This window comes from Halichoeres trimaculatus, unplaced genomic scaffold, assembly GCF_033239565.1.
Source record: "Halichoeres trimaculatus isolate MK-OKI-2021-1 unplaced genomic scaffold, fHalTri1.1 fHalTri1_scaffold_20, whole genome shotgun sequence".
Classification (NCBI taxonomy): domain Eukaryota; kingdom Metazoa; phylum Chordata; class Actinopteri; order Labriformes; family Labridae; genus Halichoeres; species Halichoeres trimaculatus.
The window spans coordinates 25,862,990-25,877,119 of record NW_027437198.1 but is presented as its reverse complement, the minus strand read 5'-3'; the positions used below and the strand labels follow the sequence as shown (position 1 = coordinate 25,877,119).

Sequence of the window (14,130 nt, the reverse complement as noted above, 5' to 3'; positions counted from 1 at the left end):
TTCACTATATTTTTAACTTTGTATAGAATTTCATACAATTTCTTGTCTTTACTGTGAAGATAAAGTAGATTTTGTGGCTCCTGAATGACTTTAATCCAGGTGAGCTGAGGAAAAAAGGCTCCTGTTAGACCTCAGGTCATGCCAGTTTGAATTTTGACACAAAAACCTGATAATGTACCCAAAAGTAGGTAGTGTATGTTTTATTTCACCAGCAGCTTTTCAGGGCCTGATATGATGAGCCTGGTATAAAACACACACCCACTTAAATCCGAGTGAAAGCGTTTAAATGATGATTCCTAACATCTGGCTGGTGTCAGTGAGTGTTAATTTATCTCTCCTGTATTAGCTCCACAGCTCCCTCCTACGGAGAGCCTGAACTGAGCTCCTTCACACAGAGAGGGTTTGACACGAGCCTCATTCCACAGTTAAAAACAGAAAGAGAAACTTCAAGAGCCTCCTCATGGAAACACTGCTCACTCCAGGACCTCCTGCAGTGTTTGTGCTGGGACACGGGGCGCGCGCACGTCCATAGAACCTCGCTGTGATTGCGCGCGAGCTCCTGGATTCAATTGTAGGTGCACGCGCTCGCCTGTGTGCATGTGCAGTGTGGGCTCATTGCGATTGCGCTCTCGCGGTCTTGAATTGTCCCGCGGATGCACACGGAGAGGGGAAGCTCTCCTGTTTGCAGGCTGTGCAGAAGCGCAGAGGACGCGAGGCGATGCGCACGGCGGAGAGTCCGCGAAGTGAAGGCGGGGAGCGAAACTGAATTTTAGAGGACGAGGAGACGCTGTGAACAAACACGGCGGCAGCAGAGCCTCAGAGGCAGGCTGTGTTTGCTGGGTTTGCTGGATTTTTGAGCACATGCCTCAAGGCAGCTAATTGGACGAGGTCTCACCGTCTGCTTGGTGTCTCAGCAGGACGGCTCAGTCTGACCGTCCGCTGCCCGGTTCCAGACTCAGCAGAGATCCGAGCCGCCCTGGACGTCAACAAGTCCACCGTGCTGGGAGAGAATGGGCTGTTACACTGAGGAGGGAAGGGCTTTGCTGTAACACCGGCGGATCATGGCAGGGGTTCACGCTTCAGATGCTCTGTCGGGACATTTTCTGGATCCTGCCATCGGCGTCCAGCCGGCCCAGGGCGCGACCAACGTGGCGGGGATCACCGGCGATGCGGCCGCGCTGACGCCGACCGGTACCCGGGCTTACTTGGAGGTGGCTCAGGGCTACGGCCCCGAAGGAGTTTACACTAATGGACGGTACAGGGAGCACGGCAGTCCACGGATCGGGAGTGGCAGCCGTGATAATTCCGCTGAGAGGATCCAGGGAGCTGGGAACCCACCTTGCGGCATCATGAAGGTTGGTTGGTTGTTACACTTTATCCTCCTTAGATTCTCAAGGTGACACAAGCAGGGTTTCCTGAGTGTCCTTTACACAGGAAACCCTGAACACAAACCTGATCCAGGAACTTCCAGGGGAGTTGTAGAGAGCACCCCCAAATTAAAAACACATTTTCTTTATTTTAGCAAGTTTGACCCGAGGAGAGGATACACAAGCGTGTGTATGTCACTTACACAACAACAAATGGGGTTACACAAATCTGCATTCATCTCCTGCACTGACAGTCTGTTTTTATCTGCATGTCCTGGCTTTGTGTGCAGACCCAGACCCTGTCCTGGAGTCAGATGTGAGATCCTGTGAGGACATGTTTTCCCTGCAGGTCTTCAGGACTTCTTATTGCAGGCTGAATCTCCATGTGCATGTCAGACTCCTGCAAAAGGAGCTTGAAAATCAGTCTTTGCTGTCAGCTGCTGCAGAGACCAAACTCTGACATCTCTTCTGCATACCTGTCCCAGTCACCAGTCGCCTGGTTTTAACAGTTAGTGTCTGATTTGGCATCCCAATGCTTTACATTTCACACTTTCTTACATCTCCTCATTCTTCTTGTGCAAAAGGATTTCTCTCTTTTATGAGGAGGAGTGCAGTATGTTGGTACGACAGGCCTCAGGGTGAAGTTCTGCGTAGGTGAGGACACACAGGAGAGTCACTTTCTGTCATATCAGACGTTGTTTGCTGAGCCGCTGACACAAACTCCGGCTAATTCTGAATTTGCATCCTCAGACTCAAAAGCAACAACAACCTTTGTTCCTCTGAGGAAGAAACAGTTGAATTATTATACGACCACAAAGCTCCAAATCCTCCCTCTCACCCAACGACAACTCGTCACCCGCTGTAGGGCTCATGAGCAAGACGTGGCGAGGAAGCTTGAGGGGATTGTGCTCGATGACAAATCTTTAGCGACTCATTCTCTAAAAACTGAGCTCACATGACACCACGCTGCAAGAAAATGAAATCATATCAAGTGTTTTTGTTTTACTTTCAGTAGAAAATGTCTTTTATGACTTAATATGAGCCACATTCACCTGACCAGTCCAGAAAAATGTCTTATTTCAAGTTGTTTAAAGACAAAAATAAGGTCCTAATTCCTTGTGACATTTATTTAGACATTTTTTTCAAGCTTCAAGCAAAATTTCTTGTTCCATTGGGAGATGTTTGCTACTCGTTACATCAATTCAGACCTCATTTTGTCTTTGAATAACTTTAAAAAAGACATTTTTCTTGATTGGCCAGGTAATGTGGATAAAATTGAGTCTAAAAAGAGATTCTCTACAGAAATAAGACAAAAACACTTGATAAGATTTCATTTTTTTTCAGTGCGTAAACAACCCTTTGGAATCATGCTTTTATTTTGAAGGGCTGCACTGGAAAAACTGTAAACTTATCAAGTGTTTTTGTCTTGTTTTCAATAGAAATGTCTTTTTTGACTTGATTTAAGCCAGATTCACCTGACCAGTCCAGAAGAGTGTCTTATTTCAAGTTATTCAAAGACAAAAAAATAGCACATTTTTGATTGAACTTTTCTTTTGTTCCATTGACATACATTTATTTTCATGTTACAAGCAATTGACACCTCATTTTGTCTTAAAATAACTTAAAACAAGACACCTTTTTGGCCCTTTTACTTGAATTTGGCTCATATCAAGTGTTTATAAGACAATTTTTAATTAAAATAAGACAAAAACACTTTTTTTGCAGAGTGTAAGCAACCCCCTGGAATAATGCTTTTATTTTGAAGGGCTGCACTGGAAAAAAATGAAGTCTTATCAAGTGTTTTTGTCTTATTTTCAGTAGAAATTGTCTTTTATGACTTAATATGAGCAACATTCACCTGAGCAGTGCCAAAAAATGTCTTATTTCAGATTATTTAAACAAAAATGAGGTCTGAGTTCCTCGCGACATGTATCAAGACGTTTTTTTTCTAGTTTCAAGCAAAATTTTAACCAAATTTCTCTTATTCCAAAGACAGATCTTTTTTCTTGTTACATACAGTTCAGACCTCACTGTTGTCTTAAAATAACTTACTTTTTTTTTTTTTTCCCAGACTGATAAGTTCAACGTGGCTCATATGAAGTATAATTAGGCAATTTTTACTTCAAATAAGACAAAAACACTTGATGAGGTTTCATTTTTTCAGTTTGTAAACAACCCCTTAGAATCATGCTTTTATTTTGAAGGGTTGCACTGGAAAAAACTGAAATTTTGTGAAGTGTTTTTGTCTTATTTTAAGTAAAAAATGTCTTTTAAGACTTAATATGAGCCACTGATGTCTGATTTCAAGTTATCTAAAGACAATATCGAGCAAATTTTTGATTAAATTTTTCTCTTGTTACATTTGTAGATTTTTCTCACTTGTTACAGCAATTCAGACCACATTTTTGTCTTTAAATAACTTGAAACAAGACATTTTTCTGTCCCTTTTCATTTGAATGTGGCTCATATCAAGTTTAATAGGCCATTAAAAAAAAGAATTAAACACAAAAACCTTTTCTTGCAATTTGAAAACAACACCTTGAAGTCATGCTTTTATTTTGAAGGGCTGCACTGGAAAACATTGAAATCTTATCAAGTGTTTTTTGTCTTACTTTCAGTAGAAAAGTTTTTTTTTTTTTAACTTAATATGAGCCACATTCACCCAGAAAAATGTCTTGTTTCAAGTTATTTAAAGACAAAATGAGGTCTGAAAATCTTGGAAATAAAGAAAAGTTTCTTGTATTAAGACATTATTCTAGCATCAAGCTAATTTTTTAGCATATTTTTCTTCTTCCATTGGCAGATTTTTTTTACTTGTCTAAAGAAATTCTTCATTTTCGTTTTCAAATAACTTGAATAAAGACATTTTTCTGGACTGGTCAGGTGAATGTGGCTCATATTAAGCCTAAAAAGACATTTTCTACTTAAAATCAGACAAAACACTTGATAAGATTTCAGTTTTTTGCAGTGTAGTGATTGATCCTGCTGTGCTGGAAGCACACTTTGATGAATAACAGCAGTTTCTCATGTATTGCTCTAAAAATGAGTGAATTATCGTTGATGCGTGAACTCTGAAACTGTGGCTCAGCCTGGAAGGAGACCATATGTGCTTTACAGTCAGAAAGCAGAATGATCTGTAGCTCGTTCTGGATGATTTCGTTGAGAAACTGGTCACTTCTTTTCTTCTTGAAGCTTGTTTTCTGTTGGATGAGCTGTAGAGGTATGAGAGTTTTCAGTTTGATGGAAGAACAAATTTCCAAACTACGCTATCTGAAACCAGAAGGAGAGTTTCACAAACATGTATTTGTTTCTGAGCCTCCAGACGCTCCTCAGTGATCCGTCAGTCTCCGTCAGAGGAGTTTAATCTGCTCTTGTTTGTGGATCACTTTGAGGCCTTGCAGAACAGGTTTGTGCATCAACATGAATATATTAAAAGCGTGGAGGTGAAACTTTCCGGTCACAGAGCCTTTGATGCATCTTAGCCCATTTGATAATTAATCTTTAGCCATGAAATGACACACAGTTTGAGCGCTGCATGGTGGAAAAGTGGGTCACTCATTCTGCAGCTCGGTCCATGTATAGCTCCAACACACCCGCCCACACTCCAGCCACAATGTTCCCCACAAGTGTGTGTGTGAGTGTGTGAGCTTTTGAAGGTGAAGGGGTTACAGCTCCATGGGAATAAGGAAGAAAATGAGCAATTATGTTTCTGCGTTACCTCGTTAACGTGCCCTCATCGAGCGGTTTGTGTGTCTGTCCCCTGACGGGCATCCAACGCCGTCCTCCTGCCGCTTCCTCAGCGGGGTGACACTGTCATGCTGGAGAGGCTGCAGAGTGGCTGCAGGGGGGTTTGTGATGCAGCCTGGTTATGTAATGTTGGACTGTGGACAGCTGCAAGGCTGGCTCCAGCCTGGCTGCTTGCTGCAGGGGGGGAACTGACAACCAGCACGTCGAGGAAAGGAGCAAACAGGATTTAACCAAGAATTTACAGATGATGCATCCACATCAGGCGTGCGTTTCCTCCGTTTCATCCTCTGCTCAAACTTGGCAGCAGAGGAGAGAAAAACACAGGTGTAGTGTTTGAGATCTGCAAGGTGAAAGCAGCTAATTGATGGGTTCAAAGTACGGCAGAGACAAGAGGAGACGTGAGCGATAAAACACGGGGAACGTCCACCGGGAGGAGGATCAATAAAGATCACACAGGCAGATCAGTGCGTCTTGTGTAAAGTCCTCCTCCCTGTCTTCACAGGCACGCCGCCTCCATGAGTGGCAGGATATCAATTCATCCTCTCATGACCTCATGTAACAGATTAGCGCCAGTATGACCCTGTGTGCCGCTCCTCTGCTCAAGACTGCGCTGAGATGCTTAATTAAGGCCTGACACGTATGATTGGCTGATGGAGGGCGGCTTTACCCGCTTTGACCATCCCTGAGATGAAAATCCAAAACCACGGGTGTTAAATAAAAGAGCTGGGACGGTCTGCTTTTCTCCTGATTCAATTTAAATTGAGATACTTATATGTATGTTATATGTTTTGTCTGTTTTTGATCCAAAAAACAGACAAAACATACTTTTTTTTGATTGCGTTCGTCTCGGCGCTCCATCCTTTGATCCGCTTCGCGATCTCCGTCATCTTTTCTCACAATGGCGCCACTTTTTCTCTCTGAACTACGGCGTCACATCCTCAGTTAGAGCGTGAGCTGCCTGAACTTTTCTGACTTGCAGCGTCTCTGTGTCTCTGTCATCTCACATCTTCTCCTCATATCCATGCTGAGCTCTCGCCCAAAGAGCACACCGCTCTCACCCACAGTAGTTTACGAGCAGGATTTTGATTGATAAGCTCCGCCAAGACCCACCTCCCCCTGATGAAAAACACAATTTACTTCTATAGAGGAATTATTTGTTTATCAACAACGGCAGATGCGCACGCAACTTGGGTGCAGAGTATAATGGTTTGGCAACTGATGTGGAGGAGTTAACCACCAAAAAAGTATTTTTTTAACTAAATATCATCACTTTGACGGATGGTAAACGGCTCCCAGGTTTGTGAAATAGCAGTGACTCGATGCCCATGACTGCATTATCCGTGGACACTTACCAGACTGTGACAGACCAGGACGTAAACATGTGTCAATAAATCAGAAACCCTCCCAGACCAAAAAGAGCATACAGACTGCTGAGTCTGAGACCTGGTTCATAATAAAAGAACCAGAAAACTGCGTCCAGAGTTAATAATCTACCCACAGACGTTGCTGGTGTTTCAGTGTAAAGTGCAACCCTGTTAACTGGTGACTCTCGGCCATTAACTACTGACACTGTAGAGTCACTGGTTAGCATGGTCGCTATCAACTCCAAAACACCAGTTGCTCTGTAACGATCAAGACCTGATAGACATTTCCCACGTTGTATAGTATCATTTCTAAAAACTGACCACTTAACCATACATTTTTATGCTGATAACAGGTTGAATTAAGTGTTTAGTGCGAATGAATGCCCGCTGCCGTTGAACACAGACATTTGTATACTGGTCAGTTGGAAAAAATCTGGATTTCAAATTTTTTCTTCTTTGGGTTTTCATTTGAGTAGTCATGCACTGCAATTTTGTAAAGTCCTAGAATTCAGGTTCTTTATTTGGGGACCTTAAGCAGATATAAGATCAAAATGCGATTAATTCAATTAAATAATTACAAATCCAGTAATTAATTAGATTTTTTTTTTTCAATCGCCTGACGGCACTAGTTATAAGACATTATTATAGTTTCAAAAAAAATTTTTGGGCAAAATTTTCTTGTTCCAGTGGCTGATTTTTTTTTTTCTTTTAACAAGCATTTCAGACCTCATTTTTAAAAAAAACTTAAATCAGACATTTTTCTGCACTGATTAGATGAGTGTTGCGTATATCGAGTATAATTTGACATTTTTTTTTCTACCTAAAATAAGACAAAACATAAGATTTCAGTTTTTGCAGTGTATATCAGGAGCCACATTTTCCCAAAAATGCAGATCACATGTGGGGAAAGTTGATAAGATTTATTCAGGAGATCCGACATCTCAACTCCTTCCAACCCAGCTTATAAACAAAAAATAACATGAAGAATTCAAATTTAATAAGGGTGCACTGATCCCAATTTTCTGGCCGATCACGGATCGATTTTAATTTTTTATTTTTTATAACTGATAGCATATACCTTCACTGTTCCGATCTTATTTTATTGAAAATCTTTGAGCAGTACCTGTGAAACAATAAAATCTTTATGTTTTAACTTAAACAACCAATAAAGCAACAATGTCTGGCTGTCAGACCTTCCAAACACAAAACCACGATTTACTCCCACCTCTACCAAATAGTCAGTCTTATGCATCCCCATGTAGAGCAGTGAGCAGAGATTCGTCTTCGAGGAAACAGACGTCTGAGGCTTTAACATGTAAAATAAAATGTAAACACTCTGCAGAAATTTGCAAGTCAAACTTTTTTGGCGCACTGAGCGTGAAATACCTCCAAACAGCTGAGACTTGAGCTCGGTGGTTCCTCCTCGAGCACCCTGCTGATTCATGCTGTAAAACTGGAGCATAAACTGCTCAGGATTGGCCCCGAGTGCTGGTTTGAGTGTATCTGCTCAGGCTTCTGTAACACTTCATATTTAGGTCAGAAAAACTGTGTGTGTTTAGACTTGGGTTGTGATATTTGTGTTTGTGCGTCTCAGACTGTGTTCTGCTAAACGAGCTGAAGCTGCTCATTTTAACGTAGAGTCTTTGTGCTTAACTCGCTGACCGTGAAGCTGAAGGGGTTGAACTCTGAGTGTGACCTCCTCCAGCCCTGAAAGCAGCTGCTTCACATCACACCTCTGACTCCACGGAGGTCCAGTTTTACCGCGAACCACGCAGACATCACAACCTTTCATAATTACCCAACCGTCAGCGTGGATCGCCTTAGATTCAGACCTCTTCAGAGTCTGATACCAAACTCAGAGCTCCAGAAACCATCTCTGTGGGATGATCTTATTAAAAACATCTGGAGTTCATGTTGACATTGAGCAGGGATATAAATAGACCAAAAGAAACGGACTCTCCTCCAAGTTTATATCATAACTGAATTATTCTCTCTTTCTGTTTTGCTCTGTTCTTGGCTCCAGATCTAAGGACGTGTGGAAGCAGGAACATGTACAGTAAATCATATTTTAGAGAAGGTTCACACGAGTATTTCACTCTGTGTGACATTTCCAAACTTTACTTAAAACCTGTCCAACAAGTGGATGAGCAGAAAGCTGCAGGGGTTTAGTCAGATGAGAGCTCAGTGTTTGGGATTTCTGTCCCTGATGAGTTAGTTTGGGTTGTTTTTTTAGTCGGTTATTGATGGTTTTCTTAAGCTCTCTCCTTCCTGTCTTCGTTTAATGTGATTATTTTCTGCTTGACCTCTGCCGTGACACCAAAAGGGCAGATCAGCTTAGAGGGGCAAGTGTGGTAGGGATGTTAATTGGGGCTAATTATGGCTTAAAAACAATTGTTTGTACAACATGATATGATTTTTTAAACTTGCAAAAGTTATATCAAATAATTCTAGTGATGTAAACATGCATAGATAAACTTAAGACAAAAGGTAGCATTTCTTCATGCCCATTCACTGTATATAAATTGGAAGGTGTGGCTTCGCCATTCACCATTGTACGGTTTTGATCAAAGTCTTTTTATTTTTGTGTGTTATCACAGGAAGAACAACATAAACAACAACAAACAAGTTGGACGGACAAACATGGCCCTGTCCTAATCCAAACTCCCGCAATACAGGGCCATCAATATTTGGCCATACAATTAAAAAAAAACTTTGTTAAGGAAGAAAAAAAAAAATAATAATTAAATTAAAATTTTTTATATATATATATATATATATATATATATATATATATATATATATATATATATGTATATGTATATATATATATAAATTCCTATTTTTTTGTATTTTATATATATATATATATATATATATATATATATATATATATATATATATATATATATATATATATATATATATATATATATATATATATATATATATATATATATATGGAACACCAGAAACTATGAATTTTAGGGCACCATTGTACGGTTTTGGAGCTAAAATACCCCGTCACAGGTGCAGCAGCCATTGGCAGCCAGAGTCTGAGTGGAGCCGTTTTTTTGCTTTCGAGAGTCTAGTGTGTTTTTGTCTCTCCCTCTCAACATATTTTACCACCCTGAAAAAAATACTCAAGAACGTCAGCTGTCAATTGTTGTTAAACGTGACGTAAAATCTCGTTTTTAACCTCTAATAACTAATGAAAATGAAAGTTTTCAGAAAAAAAGAGGGTCTGAATACAAGGCAGCCAAATGATATCTTCAAATCACCACAACAATCGGACGTCAGAGACATTTCTACCAGGTGTATTAATTTTTTAAAGTTTGACCACAGCCCATCTGGAATGACTGGGGAGATGGATTTTTTTGACCTATACTGCAGCCAGCCACCAGGGGGCCAGCAAATAAAAACGTACTTACTGTACATGATAAAATACTGTTACATAAATAAAATTGATTATAATAAAACTTAAGCCCAGCGCCCCCTTTTTCTCCCAGAATGTTACAAAAATAAAATGGTACACAAATAAAACTAATTGGTGTTTTTTTAATTTTTCAAAATGGAAACTCTTTTTTTACAAGATTAAGTCCAATGTATATATTTAAAAAAATGGTATGACATTCTTTGGTTTGATTGTCTCGATCATGAGTCCAAAACCTTTGTTTTTGACTATGCTGTAGGGGCACAAGTCCTCCGAGATAAAACAGGCGATAGATACGATGTGTGTCGTTAACTTTCATTTTGCAAACCTTAAACTCTGACTGACTCATGTGGAGCTGCTCTTCCGCGCAGAGATTATAAAAACCAAAATGAGCCCAAACTGCTGCCTTCATAGAAGATGGAACTGGCTCCTTTTCACGGCGAGTTGTGCGACAACTTTGTTTTTTTTTTCTAGTTTGCTGGAACGCAGCGTACGGAAGCCAGTGAGGAAACACTGAGAGACGGAGAAAACGTTTATAAAAAATCATTTTTTGAAGTTTGATGAATCGATCTACCTGCAGACGCGGCCTGTGGTCACTTTTGGGAGCGTGTAACCCAATCAGATGTTGATGATGATTCCCAGACCGGCTCCGTCGCCGCCTCTGCTCCCAGCTGTTGTTTCTTCCTGTCCTTTAAAAAACCTGAGCACACCCACAGCCTGAACTAATAACACTGATTACATTTAGAGGGCCCATCTGAGCTGATGATGATGATAATGATGATGATGATGGTGATGATGGAAATTGGACCAACCCATCCCCGCATCACTGCGCCTATCAGAGAATTTCCATAGATTAAGAGCCTCCGTCCAAAGAGCTAATGCACGGACATCCTGACGGTTAGGGTGGAGGGAGTTTGTCCTTTTAAGGGTTTTAAAGCCAGAAGTCGTCCCTGTTTTCTCCACCGCAGCTCCTCCTCTGAACACCGGGATATTTTGGGAAGAGCGAGATGTGCGCTGCATTGAAGAGGAGGCAGCAGAAGATGTGGAGCGATGATTACAGACCTCTGCTGAATCATCGCCTATTCTCTGGGCTGATTCTCTCAAAGCAGCAGTCTGTAAAATATAAACATCCCAAACCGGCCTGTTCGTCTTTGAATCAGCGGCTCACAGTCAGACTGAGCACGAATTTATCAACGGGTTTACAAAGGTCGCTCACGCAGGAGGAGAGATGCTGAGCACGAGACGACTGAATGCACTCGAGGAAGACGTGTGTTTACATCCCAGAGGACAGGATCGAATCATGAGCTGTGTTTAATGTGTGCTGCTTCTTTGTTTCTTTTGACCTTGTGAATTTCAGTTTGATAATGTGAAGAAAACAGCTGCAGCACCTGCCATTTCACTATAGGACTCAGTCTAATAGCTCAGAGTAGTGTCGTAGCTGGAGTCGGAGTCGAGTCAGAGTTGTGCCCTTATTAATTCTACTTGTCAATCCAATTCTTTGTCGATCCCCTTATCAATTCCTCTTGTGAATTTTCTCTGCACAGAAATTAGCTTTACAGGTTTTCCTTGTTAACAACATTACACTGAGTTTATGAGTAATACAAAATTACGTAATATAATATGTATTTTGTCCCTGGATCTGGATATCTCTGGGCGTAAATATACGTAAATAAATAAAAAGTAGGCCATCTAGATTCTTGAATTGGTTATAGCAGTATTTTAAGTTGTTCGGAACCGTGCTTGAGTCTGCATGTAACTTTTCTTTCATTTACCTCTGAGTTTTTTGACATTTGGAGTTTTCAGTATTTTTAAAGACTAGCTGTGGTACGTTTCTGTTTAAGTTAAAATTCTATTTTGAAGCTGAAGTTATACAGATGTATGCTAACCGCTAGCATATTGGATATAAATCTCTTGTGAAAGGGTAATTCATATTTCTTTGTGAGTTTAGTTGTTTGGTAAAATTTCAAGCTGAATATCCTGAATCAGAAACGTCAGCTAACTGCTAAGCTAAGATGGTCACGGGGGACGTAAGGTCCCACAGCTCTGGCATAGTGTAAAGAACTGATAAGGGAATTGTTAAGCACAAGGGCTAACGATATTGATGGATTGAAACATTTCTTATCGATTTTCAAAAGGAACCAGTTTTCTATGCCCATCCCTGTGTGTGAGTGGTTTCTAAGTACTGTGTATAGCGCGGTGTTCATGCTTTATGTGTGAATCAGGGGTAAATATTAAACATATCGACGAGAAATGAGCACACTATGTGGCAGACAGAGAGTCAGGAAAAATAACGTCACAACCACCACAAGAAATGCAAGAAAAAACCTTTTTGAGAGCTCCCAGGGTATTTCTGTGAAGATGGCAACACTCCTTCTATAATTGTTAAATTAGGGATGCACTGATTTAACTTTTCTGGTTCCAATACCGCAACCGATACCTGGGCTTTGGGTATTGGTATCTGATATTGATCCGATAGCAGTGTTAAATTATAACCTGCTTGCCCTTCTTTGGGACGAGACTGGTAATTTTTGGGGTGAAAAATGAGTGTATGGAATTACTGAAGTTAATATTTTTTAAAGTATAAAGTATAAAATAAATAAAGGCTTACTGGCAAATCAAAGTTTCAGAACGTACAGAAATTCTATTCAGTATTCAACTTTTATATCCTGTAGACTTGTAATGCAGCAAAAAACAAAGAAAGTGCATCTGAGGCAACACTTCAAAACAAGTAGCCGTAAGCACCGGTAAAAAAAAAAAGGTGTAGAGCTCGTAGTCTGGATCGGCCCCTTCCCATAGATACGGATCCAGCTTTGAGGGACACCGATACCAGATACCAGGATTGTTATCGATGCATCCCTAGTTGCAATCATTAACAGGCCTTTTTCTATTTCAAAGTTGTTAAAAAAATTTAACCTTGACATTTGGGCTATGTTCGTGTTTTTATTACATGCCTCATAAACAGTTTTATTTGGAAGAAGGTGCTTTTATTTTGAAATTCCTTGTCAAACAAGATGAACTGTGGTGCACTTTACAGCACTGAACGAAACTGAGATAGAGGAAGAAAATGCGCTTATGCATGACAACGTGTGAAGATTTTGACCTCCTGTAGTTAGCATGAGGGGTGTAATGGTACACAAAAATTTCAGTTTGGTACATTTTCGGTACAACAAGGGACACGAATGCAACATTTTTTTTTTTATAAGGATTTTAAATTTCTGTCTTCGGTCTTTTTCTCTTAATTACAGCACCAACAGGATTCTTAATAATTAACATTTTAATTTAAAAATTGTGAAACCAAACATAAAAGAAGTAATAACACTGCTGCAACCTTCAACCAAAAGAGTCAACAATAAAGAAAAGGTAGTTAAAGAATTCAAGGATTTAAAAAAAAGGTTTATGGTTTATGTTGAAGAAAAAAAAGTGAGGTTATTTTCTCAGTCTCTCGTTGTAAACAAATACAAAAAGTCTCAAGTGTAAAATGAACAGTTCAAGCTCTTAGGCTTACAAACTAAGAAATTGTCTTTTCTTTTTTAGGGAAAGGAACTTTTCCACATGGTCCAAAGGGCATTTACGGTTTAGTTCCAGCTTGAATGTCTGATTAGCTTCATTTAACTTTCATATTTTTTTGCCAGAAAAATCAAGTTTTGAGCGGATATCTTTGTCCTCGTGTTAAAAAAAATCTCTGTGCACACGACAGAAATATCTCTGTCCATACGAAGAGGCAAAACTAAAAACGATCACCTCTGAAGCCTGCAATGCCAAGCCTGGCCGATAAGTGGCAGGTTAAGAAAATGTGAAAACCATAGAAGAAGAGCGTTATGAGCATGCGCAGTCAACAGAGTAAGGAGATGGCGAAAAAACATTTGTAGAGCTGTAAGGAGAGCAAAAAGTGCAAAGAACACAGAAATAGCGCAGTAAATGTCGGCTACCGTTATTGTTGATGGCGACCGTTGCTACAGGCTCTGTTTAACACCACTACACTGATCCAATCAAACAGATATTCTTCTATTTTTTCACTTTTTTATCCGTTTTTCAAAAATCTCTGTTTATGTGGGTGAAATTTTCGTGTTTGTGTGGTTAAGAGGCCCAATTGGACTGAAAAGTGTGCGTTTAGAAAAATATCCATATTCGTGTGGTCCAGGCCTTAATGTTCGTGTGGTGCCTCTTGAGATGCTTTAAAAAATTAGACGTGTTGCCAGCACTGTAGCCTTTGACTGTTGAA

At 40.2% G+C, this 14,130-nt stretch overlaps 1 protein-coding gene across 1 annotated transcript in view; it reads left to right on the top strand.

Annotated features, from left to right (window-relative positions):
- The first annotated feature begins 774 nt into the window (after positions 1 to 774).
- LOC141809113 (inactive phospholipase C-like protein 2) overlaps positions 775 to 14,130 on the top strand; it is a 94,066-nt gene continuing 80,710 nt past the window's right edge. Inside the window, exon 1 of the mRNA XM_074695934.1 lies at positions 775 to 1,355. Coding sequence (XP_074552035.1) covers positions 1,062 to 1,355 — 294 coding nt within the window. The 5' untranslated portion in view covers positions 775 to 1,061. The remainder of the gene's footprint in view (positions 1,356 to 14,130) is intronic.